The sequence below is a fragment of the Canariomyces notabilis genome (genome assembly GCF_033297395.1).
Source record: "Canariomyces notabilis strain CBS 508.74 unplaced genomic scaffold N656scaffold_30, whole genome shotgun sequence".
Lineage (NCBI taxonomy): Eukaryota > Fungi > Ascomycota > Sordariomycetes > Sordariales > Chaetomiaceae > Canariomyces > Canariomyces notabilis.
This window is the reverse complement of record NW_027041852.1, coordinates 76,177-97,523: the sequence shown is the minus strand read 5'-3', so window position 1 is coordinate 97,523 and position 21,347 is coordinate 76,177. Positions and strand designations below refer to the sequence as shown.

At 54.7% G+C, this 21,347-nt stretch overlaps 4 protein-coding genes across 4 annotated transcripts; all 4 read left to right on the top strand.

The window, feature by feature from the left end:
- The first annotated feature begins 14 nt into the window (after positions 1–14).
- N656DRAFT_848386 (uncharacterized protein) lies at positions 15–1,754 on the top strand. The gene is made up of 3 exons (XM_064819300.1): positions 15–495; positions 565–941; positions 1,003–1,754. Exons 1-3 carry the CDS (start codon positions 342–344, stop codon positions 1,390–1,392), a joined length of 921 nt encoding a protein of 306 aa, XP_064666210.1. The 5' UTR covers positions 15–341; the 3' UTR covers positions 1,393–1,754.
- Positions 1,755–1,952: 198 nt separating this feature from the next.
- N656DRAFT_783867 (SRP19-domain-containing protein) lies at positions 1,953–3,252 on the top strand. Its single transcript, XM_064816044.1, has one exon. It carries the CDS (start codon positions 2,057–2,059, stop codon positions 2,939–2,941), a length of 885 nt encoding a protein of 294 aa, XP_064666209.1. The 5' UTR covers positions 1,953–2,056; the 3' UTR covers positions 2,942–3,252.
- Positions 3,253–6,162: 2,910 nt separating this feature from the next.
- Positions 6,163–8,037, top strand: N656DRAFT_801577 (splicing factor, CC1-like protein; the record flags this gene model as incomplete). The annotated part of the gene is made up of 4 exons (XM_064818138.1): positions 6,163–6,830; positions 6,901–7,209; positions 7,261–7,725; positions 7,779–8,037. 4 exons carry the CDS (start codon positions 6,163–6,165, stop codon positions 8,035–8,037), a joined length of 1,701 nt encoding a protein of 566 aa, XP_064666208.1.
- Positions 8,038–19,338: 11,301 nt separating this feature from the next.
- On the top strand, positions 19,339–20,839 carry N656DRAFT_760901 (uncharacterized protein; the record flags this gene model as incomplete). The annotated part of the gene is made up of 3 exons (XM_064813225.1): positions 19,339–19,374; positions 19,447–19,488; positions 19,553–20,839. The coding sequence occupies exons 2-3, from the start codon at positions 19,462–19,464 to the stop codon at positions 20,837–20,839; spliced, it is 1,314 nt and encodes a 437-aa protein (XP_064666207.1). The 5' UTR covers positions 19,339–19,374; positions 19,447–19,461.
- Positions 20,840–21,347: the final 508 nt, after the last annotated feature.

Below are 21,347 nucleotides of genomic sequence, written 5' to 3'. Positions count from 1 at the left end.
TTGATAAGGCTAGCTGATAACGTTGGAGCCACAACCGGACCCGGTTGCATGCCGGTCTCGTCATCGCATCGCCTTTTGTCCACCCCGGGATTCCGAGGACGGTTCATCTCAAGACTCTCTAGCCTATTCAACGACGACTCCATCAGCCTCATCGGACGTCAAGCACAGGACTCAGCATCCTTTTTCACGGGACTTTGATTCCACAGTTGTGGATCTGGCAGGAGCTATCGCATCCTTGATCTCAACACCTTCCGGAACGCTCGGCTTCGCAACACACCGGCTCTTCAAGAGAGGCAGAAAATTCATCAGCCTGTCCATGATTGACAAAAAGACACATCGTCATGGCTGAAGCAAAGAACCGGCGCCAGAAGCATCTGGGGGATAAATCTGCGCAAAGCTCCAGCGGCAATGGAAGTGCCCTTATCAACGACGTCAGAGACTCTGCCGAAGACGAGCCCAAGGAGAACATTTTTCTGCTGTGGCCCAACATCATAGGTACGAACCCCTATTCCAACAAAAAGCTTCCAATTACCGCATGCTGACCGTATGTCTGCCCTCTCGCAGGCTACTCGCGCATCGTGCTGGCCGTGGCCTCGCTCTACTACATGCCGCTGCACCCGCGGACGTGCTCGCTGCTGTACAGCGTGTCCTGCTTGCTGGACGCGCTCGACGGGTACGCGGCGCGCTACTTTGAACAGTCGACGCGCTTCGGCGCCGTGCTCGACATGGTGACGGACCGGTGCACAACAGCGTGCCTGCTCGTTTTCCTGTCGTCGGCCTTCCCCCGCTGGGCCATCGTGTTCCAGGGCCTCATCTCGCTCGACCTAGCCAGCCATTACATGCACATGTACGCCACGCTGGCCATGGGCGGCGCCGAACAGAGCCACAAGAACGTCGACAAGTCGCGGAGCAGGATTTTGTCGCTGTACTACACCAATAAGGTCGGTTTATTATCTCTCAATTTCCCGCTTTAATTTTCCACACGCTAATCAATTCCTACAGAACGTGCTATTCATAGCCTGCGCGCTGAACGAGGCCTTCTTCATCGCGCTGTACCTGCTCTCCTTCTCCTCCCCGCTCCTGTCACCTTCGCTGCTGAAGCAGGTGCCGCCCGACGCGGCGAGTGCCATCCACCAGGGCGCCGAGGTCGACTCGTCGCTTCTCAAGCAGATCTTCACCAACCCGTACAGCGCGGGCGCGCTCGAGCTGGCCCGCGCAAACAAGATGGACAGCTTCTGGCCCTGGGTCCTTGCCGGCGTCAGCTTCCCCGTCATGGCCCTCAAGCAGATTATCAACGTGGTCCAGCTCGTCAAGGCCAGCAAGTGGCTTGCCGAGGGGGATGTGAGGGCGCGGACGGCTCAGGGGCTGCCTCGTCGGCGAAAGAGGAATTAATACCTAGATTTTGATTTTGATGGCGGTGTATGGGTATGTATGGTCCCTGGAATACGGGATTGGCAGCTTCCTTCCGACGTTCGGTATCCGAGTTGTTGTAAGTTATTGAGGATTTGACATCGGGGTGGGTGGTTGTTATCTCTATTTATTTTGCATGACCTCTACTAGGGGTTCACTTATCGGCGTTTTTGTCGGGTCAGGGGTATACGCAGCATCAGTACAGGAGGGACCTTGTGGCAAAGAAATGGGATTGCTGGGAAGAGGCAGGCTGCTTATACAGCTTGCTGGACCCTCCTTAGATCGTTTGTACATACATAACATATAATTTCTTCGTAGATTTGTTCACTGTTTCAATGGTTTGTGGCTGAGCATCACTCGAACCTGTGGACGTTTCTCTGCCAGTTCCCGCATCCCCCGCTGAGATACAATGCAGGGTTCGTACCGCATGTTGTGTGAGGGCGGAGCTGACATGTGAAGGAGGCTGAAGAGCCACAAAAAGCCCCTGTCCCGCACGAACTGTGGCTTGGGTTTCGGGTACGCACTCCGTAGTGGACCGTCAACCACAACCCCACATTCAACCTCGATGCTTTTGTTCCTGCCACTCCCCGCAATTTCCTCCCCTTTCGCACAGCGAAACCACTACCACCATCCAGCCAAACCAACCATGTCCCATCCGCGGGTAGAAGAAGTCTCGGACAGCGACGTCGACATGTCCGACCCCTCGGAGGGCGACATTGACGACTTTGTCGACACGGACATTATGCGAGCGCGCGCAACCACCTCCACCTCTAAACCTCCTGCTAGTACACAACCCAGCGCCCAGCCTAGATCCCCTCCCCCAAGGGCTGCCCAACAACCTCGAGGCTACCCCCAAATGCACACTACGACCGACGACAGCGCCTACAAGCGCTACCAGTGCCTCTACCCAGTCTACTTCGACGCCTCCCGCACGCGCGCCGAGGGTCGCCGCGTGCCTTTGTCTCTGGCAGTACACAACCCTCTCGCAACCGAAATCGTGCACGCCTGCGCCAATTTGCGTCTGCAAACCGTCCTGGAAGCCGGCAAGCTGCACCCCAAGGACTGGGCCAACCCGGGGCGGGTGCGCGTCGACCTGCACAACCACGCCCATCCTCCGCAAGTCAGTATAAAGAATAAACACCACCTGTACATCCTCGTCGCCAAACACCTCCGCGCACATCCCACGACGGACTCCTCCCCGGCCCTGCGCGTGGTGGTGCGCGGTGCCCCGCCGCCTCCGCCGCAGCTGGGTAATGGAGAGAAGTGGCCGCGTCCCGCGGTGCCAAGGGGCTGGAAGATGGGCGAGTTGTTGCCGTACTATAGTCCGGCTATGACGGGTGGTGGGGTGAGTGAGAACTTTTTGAAGGATATGATGAAGGAGATGGGCGCGGCGGGCGGTGGTGGGGCGGACATGGCGAGTTTGTTGTCCATGGCCGGGGCAGGGGCCGGGGGCAGTGGCATTGGAGCCGGGGCAGGTGGAAGTGGGAGTGGGAGTGGAGGGAAGAAGGAGAAGAAAGGGAAGGGGAGGTAGTTTGTATAGAAGAGGGTATGGTAACCTACCTAGGCGGTGGTGTGAAATCGGCATATAGCATGAGCTGGAATGTTTGGGCGGCATGAGATGGTTCAATGCCAAAGACAGCAGACGATACCAAAATACCAAAATAGACCCCGATACACGCCGGTGACCGACTGCTGGACGCGCTCCATTAACCAATCCTCTCTCTACTAACTCTATTGGGGTTAATCCTTAAACCTACAATTCATTTTCTACTCTCTTACAGTCTCTCCTCGGACATTAGACACCAAAGGTGATAACTGACATTAGAAGAAGAGAGAATCCTGGTTTATGTCTGTACCTGCTCACGCCTGTACAAGCATACTTCATAGATACTACTCAGATACACTGTCTTGTCAATTGTCTGACCTATCCATGATTGTACTTAAAAACTTCGCATGTGCTCTTCCCTACGCGGCACTGCACTCAACCTGCATGTCCTTGAGCCTTAGTAGCGTGTCTGTCCAGATGGTTCCCGCTTCTTTGTGCTGCTTAATCTTGCAGCATGATCCAGGGGTGGCGAACGGGATTTGGAAAGATGCGTCAATGAAGCCGCCTTGGAAACCTTCCGCTTGCCTCTCGGCCGCCCACATCGTGTTGGTACGGCGAGAGCATGAGCGATTTGTCGACGGCCTCAAACTCCCAGTTGTCGCCAAAGCCACCAGTCAGGTGATTGAAGGTCCCCCGGCGCAACAGTTGAGGAGAGTGGCAGGATTCCTTTGGCAGTTTGTACAACATCCGCAGCGCAGAGCGTTGCCTGCTGTTTCTTCCACTGGTCGACTAGCCGGTCTCGCAGAGCGTACGGCTCCTTTCTGGCGTCTCCTGGAGATTCCTAAGCTGCCTTCGCCCCCGTTTTATTTTTTCACTGAGTTGACTAGGTTTGTAGAGGTTGATCGGATACTGATGATATTCCAACATTCCATCCTTTACCTCGGACGGCGCGGCGTAATGCGAGAAAGAAGTTGGATATTGGTGTCATCTATTGTAGAGCTGCTGACAGCTGCATATCCATGAGGGTCTGGTGTATCTAGGTAAGCAAGCGCTTGGTTCATTCCATACACGAGGGCTACCCCATTATAGGCGCTCTGGGTTCTTGCTTCCTCCATGTCCTTTCCGCGTCCTCTTCACTCGCCAGTAGGTGCGGCAAGGTTATGGAGTCGGGCTCATCGGTGAGGACGGCGGCACCGCCAAGTTCGGCCCTGACTGGAAAGGCTAGGCCGTGGACTGCTTCTACCACGTCGGGCTGTGGAACCCACAGGCCGTTGTTAAAGCCGATGTTGGCAGGGAAGGCGCCGAAAGCTCGATTATATACTCTTGTATATCGAAGGTCGTCTTCAAAATCATTTAGTAGCTTGGCCGAGATGAGTACTATAGGGTCCTTGTTTAGGGCGGTCTAAACCGCATGGACATGTGCTCTACAGGCGCTTTCGGGAGGCGAGGCAGTACGACGGGGCCGGTTGATCCGTGCTTGCAGATCGGCGAGATTGTCAGGAGGACGCGAATTCGGAGGACTCAGGACCCCATTCTCAAATGCAAGCGCCGCAAACCCGTATAAGGTCCTGTCTGTTGCTTTTGTTGTCTTTCTATTGTCCGTACTAGTAGTCGCTTGGGATCTCGAGCTAGACTTTGAACGGGAACTTCCTCCGCAGGACTTGGTCATCGTGTTGAACAGGAACAGATTCTCCCGTGTCAGCTTGGAAAAGACAGTTGGCTCTTGATGCCCCCGTCGTGCACGTTCAGGGCGGGGGGCGCGTAACTGGAACTGGGGGTTTGGAGTGATCTGAACAATTGCCGTTGTCGGCCAGCTGCTGACGTGCTTGAAGTTTGTGACTTCGTCATAGTTGTTTCGTTGCTAATCCAGAACCAGCATTGGCTATACCTGGCTGTACAAGCGGTTCAGCGCATGCACCCAGTGACCCGTCCGTTCGTGACAATCGAGTTCGTTCTACCGGCCTCGAGTCGCCGACTGGTGCTGCCTCGAGCTGGCGTTTCCTAGACCCGTAAGCGGCTTCCCAAGTTCAATTCCATGCCTGCTTAGTCCATCAGCACCCGAGATTCATACCATTCGCCTGATGATGTGGGAGCCCTGGTATCGCCTAGAGAAGGTAGTCTTCTAAGCTTCTTACCTGGAACATCCTCAAGAGGATGGGGTTTGGATGGCTTCTGGTTAGCCGGAAGGGGCCGCGGATTGACAGCCCTGCCTCTCGTAACGAGGAAACTTTGAGGCAGGACTCTTGAGAAGCCAGGCTTCAGAGATGTTGGCTTGGGCATCGTCTTGCAACAGGGTCAAGGCAACGACTTCAGGCAGCAAGCGGTGGGCAGTTAAGAGATTGATGGCGATACAGTCATTAAACGTGTCTTGATGGTCTGCGTGCCACAGTGGTGACAGTCGAGTTCGTTACTCTAGGTTTCCCTTCGCTCGCCATGTCGCGTTGAGACTTAATGTTGCAGATGCAGTCGCAGGGCAGGCGACACAGCCATCGCATCAGCGGGTACGTTCCGCGAGACCAGAGTGATTGTGATGATGCAAGGAAACAGAGAATCCGGTAAAACTTAAAGCTACCGTTTCCTCCCTTTCCTAAAATTGTAAGAAAAGAGTGGCTGTTCTGATGTTGAGATTGTTGACCCTTCCTTCATCTCGAAGTCAGGCGCTACTCCGTACTTGGGAACTGAAGATCTCCATCGACACCGGCAACATAAAGCCTATAAGACGCCCAGCTCCTGCTGACATTGCATGATTCTTTGCTTGGGCTATCAAAGCCAACGTGCCTCTCAAGAATGGGCTTCACCGTCCAAGACTTGAACAACCGTGAACAGTTTGTCAGTCCAGACCTAATGATTGCTCGAGCTGGCCCTGTGCAACGCCCGGACCCCTTATAGATTCGTGCACAACACCGTACTCAACACCGTGTATATACTGTCTACAGTCGAACTACGCTAGTACAGCCACGTGATCCAGGCGCCCCTCCAGAATGAGCCACACAGTTTCTGAATCCACTCACCTCTTTCTACAAGTCGCTTTCGCCTCTCATCCTCCCACCGAATCCTATCCACCACAAGGTGTCCAGGATCGCGATACATTCAGCCCAGCTGTATCGCATCCTGATATCAAAGAATCAAACAGCACGTGAATCTTGTGACACTGAAAAGAACAGGAATAAAAAGAAGAGAGAGAAAAAAACTACAAGAAAACAAAAATGTCAGGCTTGGACGTCGAGGCCCTCCTTGACTCGACTGCCTCCTCCAAGGAGCAGAACAGCAAGGCAACAGCTAATGGGAGCTCGCCCCAGGCAGGAAGCCGCAGCGAGCGATACGAGCGCGACCACGAGCGTGACCGCGGCCGTGATCGCAGCCGCGACGGCGACCGAGACCGCGACCGGGCTCGAGACGGACACAAGCGTCGCGATCGCAGCGGAGGCCGCTACCGGGACTCTTCTAGTGGACGAGACACCCCCAAGAGCGGGACTGGAAGTCATAAGAGTAGGCGTAGGAGCCGGAGCCATGATTCTGGTCGACACTCACGTCGTCATAGAGCCGACGGAGACTACTACCGGGGAAGCAACCGCGGTGGCCGCGGCGGCCGTTCACGTTCTCGCTCGCCAGCCCGTTCCTACCGCCCTTCCGGAGACGACCGTCGTGGCTCGCGTGATGAGTATCGCCGCCGCGATGACGACCGTCGAAGCCGCAGGCATAGCACGCCTCGCGACCCGACCCCTACCGGCGACGAGCGCGATCGCCGTACCGTCTTTGTCCAGCAGCTAGCCGCCCGCCTTCGCACCCGCGAGCTCAAGGAATTCTTTGAAAAGGTTGGCCCCGTGGCTGAGGCGCAGATTGTCAAGGACCGCGTCAGCAACCGTAGCAAGGGGTAAGTGTCATCATGCCTGTCTAGTGCCTTAACCATCAACTGAACCCTGTCGCTAACATTATGCTCTCAGAGTTGGCTATGTCGAGTTCAAGAATGAAGAATCAGTCGCTGCAGCCCTCCAGCTCACTGGTCAAAAGCTCCTAGGTATCCCCGTCATTGTCCAACTCACCGAGGCTGAGAAGAATCGCCAAGTGCGCAACTCGGAGTCGTCTGGAAATCACCCCAACTCGATCCCCTTCCACAGACTGTACGTGGGAAACATCCACTTCAGCATCACTGAGCAGGATCTTCAGAACGTCTTCGAGCCCTTTGGCGAGCTCGAGTTTGTGCAGCTGCAGAAGGACGACAACGGTCGTAGTCGGGGCTATGGCTTCGTCCAGTAAGTGTCCACTCATCTTCGATTTCTGACATGTCGCTAACAAAGCTCTAGGTTCCGCGACGCTACGCAAGCCCGGGAAGCCCTGGAGAAGATGAACGGATTTGACCTGGCCGGTCGTCCGATCCGTGTGGGACTTGGAAATGATAAGTTTACCCCAGAGTCAACCGCCAATCTCTTACGCGGATTCCAAGGCCAGAATCAACAGTATCAGGGATCTGCTTTCTCGGGAGCCGGCGGCAGAGGCCCCCCGACCTCCAACTTTGACCGGGCCGGCGGCAGAGACAATGACAAGGGCGCCGGCGCCAGCGCCTTGGACGACACGGATGTTGCTGGCGTTAACTTCAACAATTATAGCCGAGATGCCCTCATGCGCAAGTTGGCAAGAACTGACGAGCCAAACAACGGCCCTATTGAGCGACAGGTTCTCAAACCCAAGACCGAGACGAAACCGCTTCCTGTCAACGTCAACATGGCGAGTCGCTGCGTGGTTCTGCATAACATGTTTGACCCAGCCGAGTACGTAAACATGCCCTTCTTTCGTAGACACAACCATACTAATGATTCTGCAGGCAAGAAGGCGAGGATTGGATCAAGGAGCTGGAGGACGAGGTTCGTCAAGAGGCCGAGGAGAAGTACGGCCATGTTGTGCACATCGCACTCGACCCCAACTCTCAGGGCGATATCTACCTCAAGTTCGACAAAGTCCAGGGCGGCGAGAATGCCATCAAGGGCCTGAACGGCCGCTATTTCGACGGAAGGATGATCTCTGCTGCTCCGGTTGTGGACGCGGTCTACAGCAGTTTGTTCTCTCGCACCAAGGCGATCTAGACACTAATCACGACACCCTGCTGTCTGTCTGCTTAGGAAATTCCCAAGGTAAGCCGTTTCATCCTCGCATCCACCACTCTATGCTAATTGCTACGTCTGCAGTCTCTCGCGCCCCGCGCTTGAGTGATACCCACTCACTTCTCACCAGATGCCCCTTCCACCCCGATCTCGGCTATCCACCCCGTCCAGAATCGTTCAACCCCACACCAAAACATCCCGATAGTCGACGAGTTGACGATACGCCCGGCGAATGAGCCTGGTGTTGTGTCCGCTCCTGGCCTGATCACCCATTGGGCCCTGTCGATAATCGCTGATTTCCACCCGCACTAGTACCGCACCGCGCCTCTTGTCCCACTTCTCACCATCACGGCTCAGTTGGGACGCGGACTCTATAAAAAAGGCGCACTTTTCAAGATGGCGTTGGCGTTTGATGTTGCTGATCTGATATTGTACACCTAGGCAGAGAATTCGACTCACGAAGCGGGAGGACTTGTTGGGGCCGGGCCGGCAGGATGGGCAGCACCTCACCTGCCTGCGGGCACACATGCAGCGATCCTCTTTAATTAGTTCTTTTCTTCGTCAGTACGTGATTCGGGTAGCGCCGAGAGAATAGAGACATTCTACTGAAGCCTTTCGTGAGGTGGTTGGACCTTTTGCTAATTGTGTGTCTGTCTGTCTATGTTGAGCGTGACTTGAATTCGCTAAGGTGCAATGTCGTTGTAGGTTACCCGGCCGAGTCTCAGCTGGGTTGCTCCTACTACCTATTGCCTAGGATTGTGTCAATCCGGGAAAGTCCTCTTCGGCTCCTTCTACAGGTGGTGGTGGGAAGGGAACACCAGGCCGACAGTTGCCTAATGGATCACTGACGTTGACGTTGAACACGACACTTATGCTTCGACTTCGATTGTCCCCGTCGTGGCATCTGACCTGAACCTGTCCCTGCGGTCACATCCCTACTGAAAAGACCTCCCACTGTTCTCAGTTCGATTCTTCCTAGAAGCCAACCAACCTGGTGGGTGCCTGAAATGCGAAGTCTGGGTCAAACGAAAGGCCGCCAACAAGCGGTTGGACATGACAAGAGGGATGGGCACACTCACAGGTACGACACGCTGCGGTTGAGGCCGGATGACGACCTCACTACTACCGTCGCCGCCGATCCTTGAGTATTGAGATACCTCATCTACAACGTCTTTGCAGCATTTTCGCGTCCTCGAATGCTCTGCCCTCTAAACGAAAATACACGTTCCTACCCCATTCCTACACCATGGGCCGGGCCAGCCTCGACGCATCTGAACTCAATCATTCGTGAACTGCCCGGGGTTATAAGTCAAGTCCCCCTTCCTACTTTCACCCCCCACCGGGTAGAGTGAAGTGAAGTGATACCCGAGCGGTTACAAGTCGAGAACCCCACAATCTACTTTCTCAGGCGACCCAGTTCGAAGCGTGTCGTCGCCGCCGTTCTTTTGCCAGGCTGAAGCTGCCCTCACATCTCCAGCAGCCACGAGATGAACTACCAGCTGTATCCGAGACAAAATATGCTCGGGCCATTACCAACAAGCTGAGTATGAAGATAAGGGCGACTTGAATTCAGCCCCGATCAAGGAGCAGGACCTAGCGAACTTCGCCAAGTATGCCTACACTCGTCTCTACGCGGTCCATGACAGAAATCGGGACCGCTTGGTCAAGTGGCGCCAGGACATGAACCGTGAACGGGTTTCTGGAATACGGAGGGAGATGCTGTCAAGGAGTTTATCGACGAAATCCCAGATAGCAAACTGGAGGGACTTCCGACATCGCAGGGCCTTATCTATGAGAACAGAAACTTCAGGCTGGACATGCAGGGCGTAAGCAAATTTTTATTTAGGTATTATAGCCTTGTACCGGTTCTGACTGATTGTTATAGATGACTACGGGTTCTAAGGTCGAACCTCCCGGTCCTTTGGTTCAGATATTCAGTTTGGAGTATCTTATGGTTAAGGGATATCACGAGAGCCTAAGTGGGCAGCGTCAGAAGGCTGTAACGACTCAATACCTGCTTGCCATTTATGGCGGCTATTGAACAGCAAAGGAACTAGAGGAAAGCGATAATAGTTATGCTCGACACCCACCGCTGCTGCCGCCGCCGATTCCCAACTTGAAAACGCCGAGCAGATAGCCGTGGCGTGCACTGCTGCCTCCATCACGAGGTTGCGGAGGACAATACCTAGTATGTCGTCAATATCACGGTGGTAGTTCAAGAGCGACGGGAGATATCACTGACCAGGTCATTTCACTTCTCAAGCGGTTTCGCTCGACTCCGCTAGTACGTTCCTCCGGCGCCGGCCAGTTCCTCCTCGTATAAGCAAGCTCAACCTTCACACTTCCAACCCTCCCGGGCAGTATGGTAGAGTGGTAAAGATCGAGACCGCAAGCAAGATGTCGCCTGTTCAAGTCGCCTCTTGTCCAGGCCGCTCGTCGGCGCCATTCCTCCGACATGGGCACTGTTGAAGACGATAGCTTGCCTTCGGTTAGTTCGCGTATACCCAGTGGCTGCAGGCCGGGAGGGCCCTCAACCAAGAGACTCCCGCGAGTCCAACAGCCTACCGCCCTCATGGAAGATTCACGACGTCGTCAGCATTGATCACCTGGAACCACATACATTCGATCCTTACGGCAGGCACCTTCCCGCGATTCAGCCTGTTATGACCGAAGATCACCCCATCAAGAAGATCCTGGCGCAAAGGATCACGGCAGGGAAGCATTGGTATCTTGTACAGTTTGAAGGACTGGGTCAGGAATTTGATCAATGGGCCAATGGCTTCCAGAACAGTTGACGGTTGGCAAACAGGGCCCCAGAATTGCTTCGAGAATGGCTTCGGAACCCAACAGAACTAGAGAGAAATAGGCGGATATCATCACGAGAAGCTTCCTTCTTCGCCTGTTCTGAATTCTGAATTCTGAACGTTCTGACAGCCATTCTTCAGAACGTCAGTATTCGACGAGGGCGCCGATCATTCTGGCGGCGGGCAGATTGTTACAGTGGCAGGCAGGTACCTGGCAGCCACTTCCACAAGCGGTTAGCACATTAGGTAGCTAGATATCCAGCAACGCCACAGTTGCCGGATCTTTTCCTCATACAATTCAGAATCAATTCAACTATGAAGATCTTAGTTTCGGCTGTGCGTTTGAAGGTTATTGGGTTACACGCAGAGACAGACGTCGAGCTAGGCTACGCTAGCAGCGCAACCGCTACCGAAGCTGTTACAGTGGGCAGGCAGGTGCCTGGCAACCAGAGCTCCAGTATTGCTTCGGGAATGGCGGGAATGGCTCCAGAAACTCGAGATGTTCTGCAAGACAGCACAGCATCTCAGACTGATTCCAACCTCATCGTCACACTAGGACCATGTACTCATAGCTCGACTCAGGGAAGCCAACTTGGGTGGGACAGTCCAGTATGTTCTCCCGCCGGGGTCCATCGAATGATGCCAGGCAGGATTTAAAGTTCTAACTGATTAGAACAGATCAAGAGGAAAGGCACCCCACCACCGATTGGAAAGCTTGAACTATGGGCATCAATTTCAATTGAAACGAAAATACGAAACTGTTTACCTCTCCCTCGATCCTCGATCCTCCCCTCCGGCCTCCGGCCGGCAGCCTGGTCTGTCGCTTCAAAACGGGAACGGGAAAGTTCTCAGCACCGCTGCCTGGTCCGTCGTCCACTGACCATTCCGTCTTGATGACCTCGCCTCTTCGAGTCCAGTCATAGATGCTATTGGCAAGGGCCAGTACCCTTGTCCAGCGTCCTGGGTCCCTTTCTCCCACGCGATGTGACGCTTTCATGCTGTGTTTCCCCCCCTTTCTTGTCTCTGTTGAAATCCCTGCCGCTCGCATGTTGATGCCACGGGTCTAGTTGCAAGTGTGTGTCTCCCCTTGCGTTTCTGTCGGGTTTTCTATCTTACTGAGCTGTCACCATTCTGTGCAGATGGTGATCAGCGGTACTCGGAGTGTGATATCCTCCACCCAAGTCAGGCCTTGACAGTGTCAACGTCGACTCGTTGTGTATGCGTTTTGTCTTGTCAGGTATAAGTATCTAGCGGTATCACTGTGTCTTTTCCACCTATGTGTACTATTAGCAGGCGGCAGCAACAAGCTAGGTTCCTAGGGGATTTACCTTAGTCAGCCTAGTCTCTGCCGACCTCCTTCTTTCTTCCATTGCTGTCTTTGGCGATTCTTCTCTTTCTGCTGCCAACTGTTGGCTATTCACGTTGACGTCTGTTTTGCAGGGCCTAATAATGGCTGATTATACGTCTTCCCAGGTATGGCTATGCTGACTTGTGTCTTTCCATATACAAAGGTATACCATGCTGAGCAACAGGCTAGATTAGCCTAGGATGTAGGCCCCGCCGTCCTGCATTCCTGCCGAGTTAGTGACTCTTCTATCCCATAGTCGACTGTCGACAGTCGACGTCAGTCGGCAAGGCTGGACCCCGTTATATCTTACCTCCTATAGTTCCCTTCTCCTATGTCCGCTCATATAGGTATACCTTGCTGCCGAGCAAGGCTAGGTCAACCTAGTTCTGACCTAGTCCATCCCCCTCTTACGCTCTGCTTTCCAACATATTCATTCTTGTGATTCCACCGGCAACTGTCGACGTCAACTGAGTCAGTCAGCCATGTATATCTTCTCGGCATGGAGCGTCTTGTTGTGAACTCACTTGTATCCCCCTTATTCCTCCTTATCCTGCTGCAGGTTACTAGTAATAACCATATAGTGCCAGGCCAGGGTCTTCGTTACACAACACTATTCCTCTTTTCAAACCGTCTTGTCCTCTTCTTCTTCCTCCCCCCTCCCCTTTGGTACTTGTTGTGTATTTGTATGGTCCTGCTCTTTTTGGTTGCAGACCGTGCTGCATCTTGACAATAACCATACACGGGCCAAAGCGAGTTCCTTGTCAGTCAACATGCCACACCTTTTCAAGTACCCTTGACAAGGCTCTTTTTCAACCTCTTCCTTGTTAAGGCCTGGGTCAATGAATAACTCCCTTCAGACTCTTCTTGATTGATTAGGTATACACGGTCCTGCTCTGGCTCTCTAGAGTCCCTTAAGCTCCGTATAATTTCTTTCGTCTTCTAAGATACCTGGTAGCGCTGGCAGTTCTGTTGTTTGTCCCTGTCAGTGTCTGTCCCTGATACTTGGGGCTCAGGAACTCACCTCAACAGTGCCCCCCTTATCGCACTCTCATATGCTCTTCGTTTACTTATCCTTTCGTCTCAATGATATCTTATCTTATTGCTCTTGGTTGCAGATAGCTTCACGTGCTCTTTGAGTTATTCAGCTCGCAAAACGCTCGAGTCATCCGAGGAACTGGCAGACAATATTCCAATGTTCAATGACCCTTATCGGCGGTCGACTAAGCCTCCACCAGAAGCCCAGACTGCCCAGTTCAACACGCCATTCTGTGGCGACTCTATCGCCTTTCGACAGTTTCGCCAGCAAAACACAAGATCTTCCGTCACGAACATTTGACAGAATGGCGACTCTACTGCCCCTGTCGGCTCATTTGGCGAGATGATTTGGAACGTCAGCGCCCCAACCCCAGCCGGCATTGACAAGGGCTTCCTCGCTCTGGCCAGTCTCAGTCTGACCCTCGCCGCCACCCTCGCCGACAGGAGGCCTCAGAGGCATCCCCCACGACATCTTGGGTAGTGAGGGCTTCCATGCCAGGCACAAGCGCCTCATCCAGGTCAATCAGCGACGCCTGATCACTGCCAGTGCCAGCGCCAGCGCCAGTGCCAGTGCCCAGTGCCAGCTTGGTTCGGCACTGTGATAGGGATATATTCATCAGGATGTTAAGCCGCCGAACATCCTTTGGAAGTATGACTCTAAATTCTCTGGAGGCAGCTACCGCTGCCAACTTGCGGATTTCGGTCTCGCGAACCATTTTCTGGTGGCACAAGAGTCGAGGCCAGCTGAGCTCTATGACGCCTTTGATATGAAGGTCGGCAAAAAGCTCACGCTTCATGGCCGCCTCCTCCTTCTTGATAATCTCCTCCTCCTCATCATCAGTAACCGCACGCCGTCAGGGCCAGTATACGGTCCGATTTCCTAGTCGATCCGCATGCCCATGGTGGTTTCCTGAGCGACTTGGGGGCGCTGGGGGCTCCGGGCTGCAAGACACCGGGACCCATCTCGAGGTCGACAGGTTGTGATGTTTTCTTTTTTCTTATTTTTTCTTTTTGAACAAAGATGACAGCCCCTCTCTTGAATACCCGGGTAGAGCCAGGGACTGGAGTTCCATTCAAAGTCAAGGCCTTTTGGGCCGTTGAATGCACTGCTTTCTGCGTACCACTTGACATCTACTTCATTGATGGTCAGCAAGGGACTGGCAAATCAATGTTCCAATGTTCAATGGCTCTTACCGGCGGTCAACCAAGCCTCCACCTGAAACCCAGTTCAGTTTGAAGACTCGGGTAGAGCCAGGCACTGGAGTGCCGGCGTTCACTTGGAGTGCTAAGATATCACCCTTTTGCTTCCTCCCCCTCTGCTTGGTGGGAGTCGTGCCGTTCAGAGTCAAGGCCTTTTGAGCCGGTTGAATGCGCTGCTTTCTGGGTACCACTTGACTACCTGTCTACTTCACTCTACCCAGTGGGAGGTGAAAGTAGGAGGGTCTTTGATCTCTATCAGCAAGCGTTTCTGCAGACAGTTGGAAGCAGTCTTACCAGAGAGTCTTGGCCCCCTCATTTTGAGCCGAAACTGGAGCGCTGACGAAGTTGGGATCACTAGATCCATTCATGCTGGGACTGTTGACGAGCGCGCCCACGGATCTTTACCGCCCAATGAATGATCGGTGAGGTTCCCAGTTCGAATCTTCCTGGTGAGAGTTGGCGTGACCTTGGCGTTAATGATCTTCTCTTTTCGATGATGGGGATTATGGGCGCCAGCGTGAGCCGGAACGAGACCCATCATCGGATTGGCACCATGGCCCTGTCCATACTGAGGTACCTGGCAATGACAAAGGTTGTTTATTGATTAGCTTCTCCGTCCGAAAGTTGCGTGAAGGAGGGCAAGTTCGACTTGCAGGCGCGTTCTGTGCTTACTTCAAATAGGTCTCGCGGACGATATCGGAGAAGATTGGCATATTCCACTGAGAGACCACCCTCCTGGTGGTTGACTGGAAGCAGGATATGTCCTGGACTTTTTGGTGGACTCGTCATGAGAACGATGCCTCCCTAGGTATCCTGTTGCAGGTTGCTAGGCGCTGGTTATCAATGGTGATGGAACAGAAAGCTGTAGTAGGGTCATCTGCTCAGCAGAAAGTTCAGAAACAACACGCGTTGAGGGGCTCCCACGAGATACGCGCCTATCACGCGACCACCCTGGGCTTTCGTCCGGTGTTTTCCACACCTTCACCACTCTCTTTGGCAACAGCTGGTGAATTCTCGTTGACCCATTCACGGAGGCCGCTGCCCTCTGCTTCTGAATCGCACAGGAATTTCTGAACCAGCAGCCAGCTCCAAACAGGTATATAATCCCCCCTCCCCAACCTTTCCTCTCCCGCTCACTCTATTCCTCTTACAACGAACCAAGCCTCAGCTTTCGGTAAGTCCCCCACCACATCCTCCCTCCTCCAGCCTTTGCTCATCCTGGATTCTTTTTCCTCTTACACCAGCGAGACCTCCAGCTCCTGGTAAGTCTTTCACTACATCTCCCCCTTCCAATCTTTCCTTGCCTTTGACGCTTTTCCTCCTACAACCCACCACAGCCCCAGTCCGCGGTAAGGCTCCCAGTCCCACTACATTCTCCCCCTCCAGACCTTTCCTCCCGCTTCCTCTCTCTCCTCCTTCAACCCACAGCACCTCCAGTCCCGGGTAAGGCTCCCACTACATCTTCCCCTCCCAACCTTTCCTCGCCCTTCCACCCTTTCCTCCTTCAACCCACAACACAAACAGTTTTTGGTAAGACTGCCAATACATATTCCCTCCCACCCTTCTCTCACCCTCCCACCTTTTCCCTCTTCAACACACCACACGTTCAGTCCTGGTAAGACTGCTACTACACCTTCCCCCATTCCCCCAGCCTTTGCTCACCCATCCACCTTTCCCTCCTTCAACCACAACACCTCCAGTCCACGGTACGGTCGCGCAAGTGGTGCTGCCATCGCCAACCTTCTGCTCAATCCCTCCACATCATCACAGGCAGCGTCGCTAACGGCTTGGTTTCCATTGTCTAGATTCGTTATTAACCATCGTCTCTGCCGGCCTTGCGACCAGCTCTCTGTAAGCTCCCCACATGTCCCTTTGCTTTTTGACAGTTACTGACGGTGCCCGAAGTCCAGTCACGTTTCCCGACTGTCTCCCCCGCCCCGCACTGTTCCCAAGTTCGCTTGGGAAGTCTTCGGATTTTTAATCCGAAGTAAGAAGGTCAGTCATATACATCTCCTACTTTATTCGTCCCAGCACTGCTCCGTTCCCTCGTCCGATGTTTCCCAGTCTCGCGCTGTCTGTCCACGGCTTCTCGCGCGAGACTTGGGTTTTTTCTCGCCGAGCGACGCGATCGTTTTGCTTTTTTGCTTTGCTGCTCTTCTTTGCTCCGCCTCTCTCACCCTCCTCCGTTTTGACCAAGTTGAGCCCGCACCCCCCTCTTCGACCCTTCACTCTTTGACCAAAGTGAACCTCTTCCTCCTCAACCAAGTTGGACCCCCTTTCCTGTCGCCCCCTCCCACCGTCTCCCACCCCTTAATCAGGGTGAAGGGGAATTCTCTTCCACTCTTCAGCCAAGTCGAACCCTCTTCCCCTCCCGCCGTCTCCCAGGCTTTAATCCGGTCACGGTGAACGGGCGTCCTCTTCCATTCCTCTCATGGCCGGGTGGTCGTGACCCGTGAACGACGCCGCCTTCATCGCGGCGATGAAAGTTTGCGTTATGGCACCGGGGATCCGAGCACCTTGGAAAGAGGCAAACCCAGAACCGGGATACGCCTCAAGAGAGTGGAGAGGCGGAGCCGGGGCTGTTGGGCGCGACAGTTGAACCCTCTCTTTCTTCTTCTCTCAATCGCTTCCACGAAGTCGACCTTCTCCACTCCCACCGTCTCCCAATCTTCAAACAAATTGGGCTCTCTTCCGCCTCCAACCTCTTCCACAGTTTAGTTCTTCCTCTCCCGCCCTCTTCCACTGTCAACTCTCCCACCGTTTCCCACTCCTTGATTGAGGTAAAAGGGGATCCTCTTCACACTTCAACCAAGTCAAGCCCTCTTCCCCTTCCAAGTTGAACACTCTTCCATTCACACCCTCTGCCACTCCTCAACTGTTGAGTCCTCTTCCACCACGTCAAACTCCTTCCTCTCCCGCCGTCTCCCAGGCTTTGATCTGGTCAGGGTAAAGGGGGGGAGGTGGTGTGTGGAGGGGGCTCTTCCACCCTTTAACTAAGTCAAGCCCTGCTCTTCTCCCGCCATCCCCCACTCTTCAAACAAGCTGGGCTCTCTCCCGTCTCCGACCTCTTCCGCCCCTTTCCTCTTCCTTTCTCGCTGTATTCCACTAGGTCAACTTTTCCACCGTCTTCTACTCGTTGATTGAGGTGAAGGGGGATCCTCTGTCACTCTTTGATCGAGTTGAGCCCTCTTCCTCTTCCGTCAAGGTGAACACTCTTCCACTGCCGCCCTCTTCCACTCTTCAACCAAGTTGAACCCGCTCCCGCTTCTAGCAAGTTAAACCCTTCCATCCCACCGTCTCCCACTCTCTTTTCATAAGCGGTCCCTCTTCCTCTCCCACCCTCTTCCATCCAGTCAACTGTCCCAGCGCCTTGACTCTCTATTTAAGGCGGGCCCTCTCCCGCTTCCGACCTCTTCCAATCCTTCCCTCTTCCTCTTCAACCAGGTTGCTTTGCAACCTTCTTCCTCGTCGACCCTCCTCCGCCGCCTGCCTTTTCCGTCCGTCGCGCCTCTCCCCTCGTCTTCGCGCCTCTTCCTCGCGCGCATCAGATACCATTCAATCACCGTTGTCGCTCACTTGAAATGTTTTCGTCAAAATGTTTGCTCTACTGACACATCGTCATCTCAGCAGAAGTCACCATGTCGTCCCGCCGGCCTGACAGCCGGAACCGCTCGGACAGTGCGTCCGACGGGAGCTCCGGCTCCTCTGTCGGCGCCACTGCCGGCAGTTTCGCTGTTGGGGGTGGTGGTGCGCCCGTTGGCCTGGTCAGCCCGGGTCAGTTCCGTTCGGCGCCTCGCGCTCCTCCCCCCTCTCCCGCCTCCCGGCCTTCTCCCGCCCCGGCTGCTGCTGCTGCTGTCCCCGCCGCCGCTGCCGCTGCTGCTGCCGCCCGGCCTGCTCCCGCCGCTGGTGCCGCTGGTGCCGCTTCCGCCGCCACGTCCGCCGCCCCCGCCCCTCCCACCAACAGCGGTCGTGCCTCGGGCACACAACCTGGTTGGCCTGGCCAGCCAGGTCAGACTTCTTTGCGCGCGGCTCCGCCTCTGAGTCTCAACGCTCTCGCGGCGTACCCCGGTCCTGGGGTCGCCTCCAACTTCCACGGTGCCCGGCTCCCGGGTGAGACGACGCAGGCTTTCATCGCCGCGATGAAGGCCGCGACATTCACGGGTCACGACTCTCCAACCCTCAGGGTAAGTCAAGTCAATTATTTTCCTTCGGGCCATCCGCTCTTCAACAAACCCTCTGCTTCTGCCGCCCGCTTCCACCTCTCCCACCGTCTCCCACTCTCTATTTAAGCGGGCCCTCTACCACTTCCAACCTCTTCCACTCCTCCCCCTCTTCCTCTCCCATCCTCTTCCATCCAGTCAACTGTCCCAGCGCCTTAACTCTCTATTTAAGGCGGGCCCTCTCCCACTTCCAACCTCTTCCAATCCTTCCCTCTTCCTCTTCAACGGTTCAACCTGCTTGCTTTGCGACCTTCTTCCTCGTCGACTCTCCTCTACCAACTTGACACATCCACCATCCATTTCGAGTATCCCACGCTAACACCCCATTCAGCAAGTGCGGGCGAGCGCCGCCCAGATCAACTCGCGGGTGTGGGGCCTGCGAATGGGATCCCTCAAGCATGAGGGACTCCCCCAGGACTACGTCGCCCAGGTCGACGTGGATGTCACGTTGGTGCTGCAGTTCCTGACAGAGCTGCTTGGCCACGCCGACAAGTTGGACGCAGAGCTCAAGAAGGTCTCCAACGAGGGGGACCGGCTGCGCGCGCTCAACGACCGGGAGCGCAAAGAGCATGCGCAGTATCAGAATCGGGTGCAGGCGTGCATCACCGACATGGAGCACGATATGCAGCGGAATAGCGACCGTTGCATGACGATGGAGGGCCTCCTGGCGAGTCTCCAGGCGCAGAGCCTGGAAGATCAGCAGAAGCTCGAGGTATGTACTAGTAACGAACTGGGATGTGCGACGCTGGTTAGTCAAAGATAATAGCTAACCGTGCTGTATCAGGACATTGAGGCGGAGATGAAGAGACTCGCCTGGCGAAACGAGGTGAGAATTGAACTCCTTTGACTCTTATCATTGAACACCACCATTGCTAACAGGTCTTTTTCAGTTTCTTCAAAGCCAACTCGACGGCCGTCGCCATCTGTGGATGCAAGTCCACGGTGACCCTCAGGAGCTCGACGCGGGTCTGGTGGATGACTCCCGCCGCAACGAGCAGATCGCCCGCCCTCTTCGCGCTGTTACGAGCGGTTCTCACCCCTTTGGCGCCCCGACTGCGACAGGCGCTTTGGTCCGGCAGTCCCAACCCGCTCAGGCCCAGCAGGGTTTACTTCCGCGTCCCTCCGGTCTGCCGCCCCGCCCAGCTGTGCACATCGGCCAAGGCTTCACTGGCGTTCGAAATCTTGGTTCTGGCCTCGCCGCCAGTCGCCACTCAGGCATCACGCCGTCACAGAGCTCTTCTGTGTCAAGAGCGCTGGTCCCTACCGCCACAGAAACTGGCAGCCCCCCGGAACGTCGCCGCGCCACGTCTTCTGCTTTGGTCAAGGTCGAAACCAGCATTGACCATGTTGATGAGGGCGAACACTGGGCCAACGAGTTCAATGCTCTCTTTGCCCACATCTATGGCTTCTGCAAAAATTATTTCGAGAACACGCCAAAGATCGAGGGTGACTGGCGCAAACATTTCCAGTCTGAGGGAGAGGGTTTCGTTTGGAAGCACGTGTGCTCGATTGTTCACCCAAGACAGGAGCGGGAACGTGGGGACTACGCCTTGTCCCTGCTCAAGAACGACGGGTCACGCCCATACTTTATCCAGCGCATGATTCTGCAGCTGATCACCGCCGAGGTCCTCACAATTGAGGGCTGGCAAGATTACTCCGCCGAGGTTGACAAAGAGATGAAGGAGATCGAGGCCGGGCTGAAGACGACCGACCCCTTCAAGACCTACGACCGCCAGGCGCTTGTCGACCGGCGTGCTGTTCTCGTGGGCAAGATGGCCGAAGGCCCCAAGGCGAAGGCCTTCCGCAACCACAAACTCAACCATCACCATCAGAAGTTGCGGGCCATGGTTGCTCCCTTTATCCCCAAGATAAAGAACGACATGACGCGTGACGAGGCCTTTTTCGACCTGTTCCACATCACCGAGCAGGCCTTTGACCTGTCTGGCAAGCTTCTGCGTTCGCCGTTGACGTTCCAATTCACCTGGTGCGACGAGCTCAGCAAGTTCTCTGCGGATTTCCAACAGGCGATCGGCTGCAATATCGCTCCGGCGATCCTCCAGCGCGATCAGTGGCGTGTCAAGCTGTGTGCTACGCCCGCTGTTACCATGCGTAGTGATCAGGGCGTGTCGATCCGGGCGAAGCAGATTGTCAAGGCGGGCGTCATGATCATGCGCTAAGCCCGCTGCCCCATCCGCTTTCACCTTTTACGTTCTTGGTACATTACATTGCAGCTTCTTTTTTCGGTATATGGTCTGGTTCTTTGGTCCTTCGGTCTTTCGGTCTCGGTCACGTGGTCTCCCGGTCTCTTTCACATGACGACAAAACAATAAAAAGAGTTCGGGTCTCTTCTCTTCTCTTGGTCACATATTGATCTTCCTTCTCAGGGGTTCTTTGTTCTGGAACCTCCCTTTCGCGATCCCATCTTTTCGCGAGCTCATCTTTTCGCGATCCTATATCCTCGCGATCTGATCTCTTGTCACCTGTGTAACCACAAGTTGCGATCTGATCTTCACACGATCTGATCCTTTGCGCAACGTAGAGTCGCGATCTGATCATCACGCGATCTGATCTTTACGCGGTCCCATGGAGTCGCGATCTGATCTTACCGCGATCTGATCTTACCGCGATCTGATCTTACCGCGATCTGATCTTACCGCGATCTGATCTTACCGCGATCTGATCTTA

Excerpts from the sequence above, each read along its gene's own strand:
- N656DRAFT_848386 (XM_064819300.1), top strand. The coding sequence starts at position 342 with ATGGCTGAAGCAAAGAACCGGCGCCAGAAGCATCTGGGGGATAAATCT. Across the intron at positions 496-564 it reads GCTGTGGCCCAACATCATAG|GCTACTCGCGCATCGTGCTG; the intron begins GTACGAACCCCT and ends GCCCTCTCGCAG. Across the intron at positions 942-1,002 it reads CGCTGTACTACACCAATAAG|AACGTGCTATTCATAGCCTG; the intron begins GTCGGTTTATTA and ends CAATTCCTACAG.
- N656DRAFT_783867 (XM_064816044.1), top strand. The coding sequence starts at position 2,057 with ATGTCCCATCCGCGGGTAGAAGAAGTCTCGGACAGCGACGTCGACATG.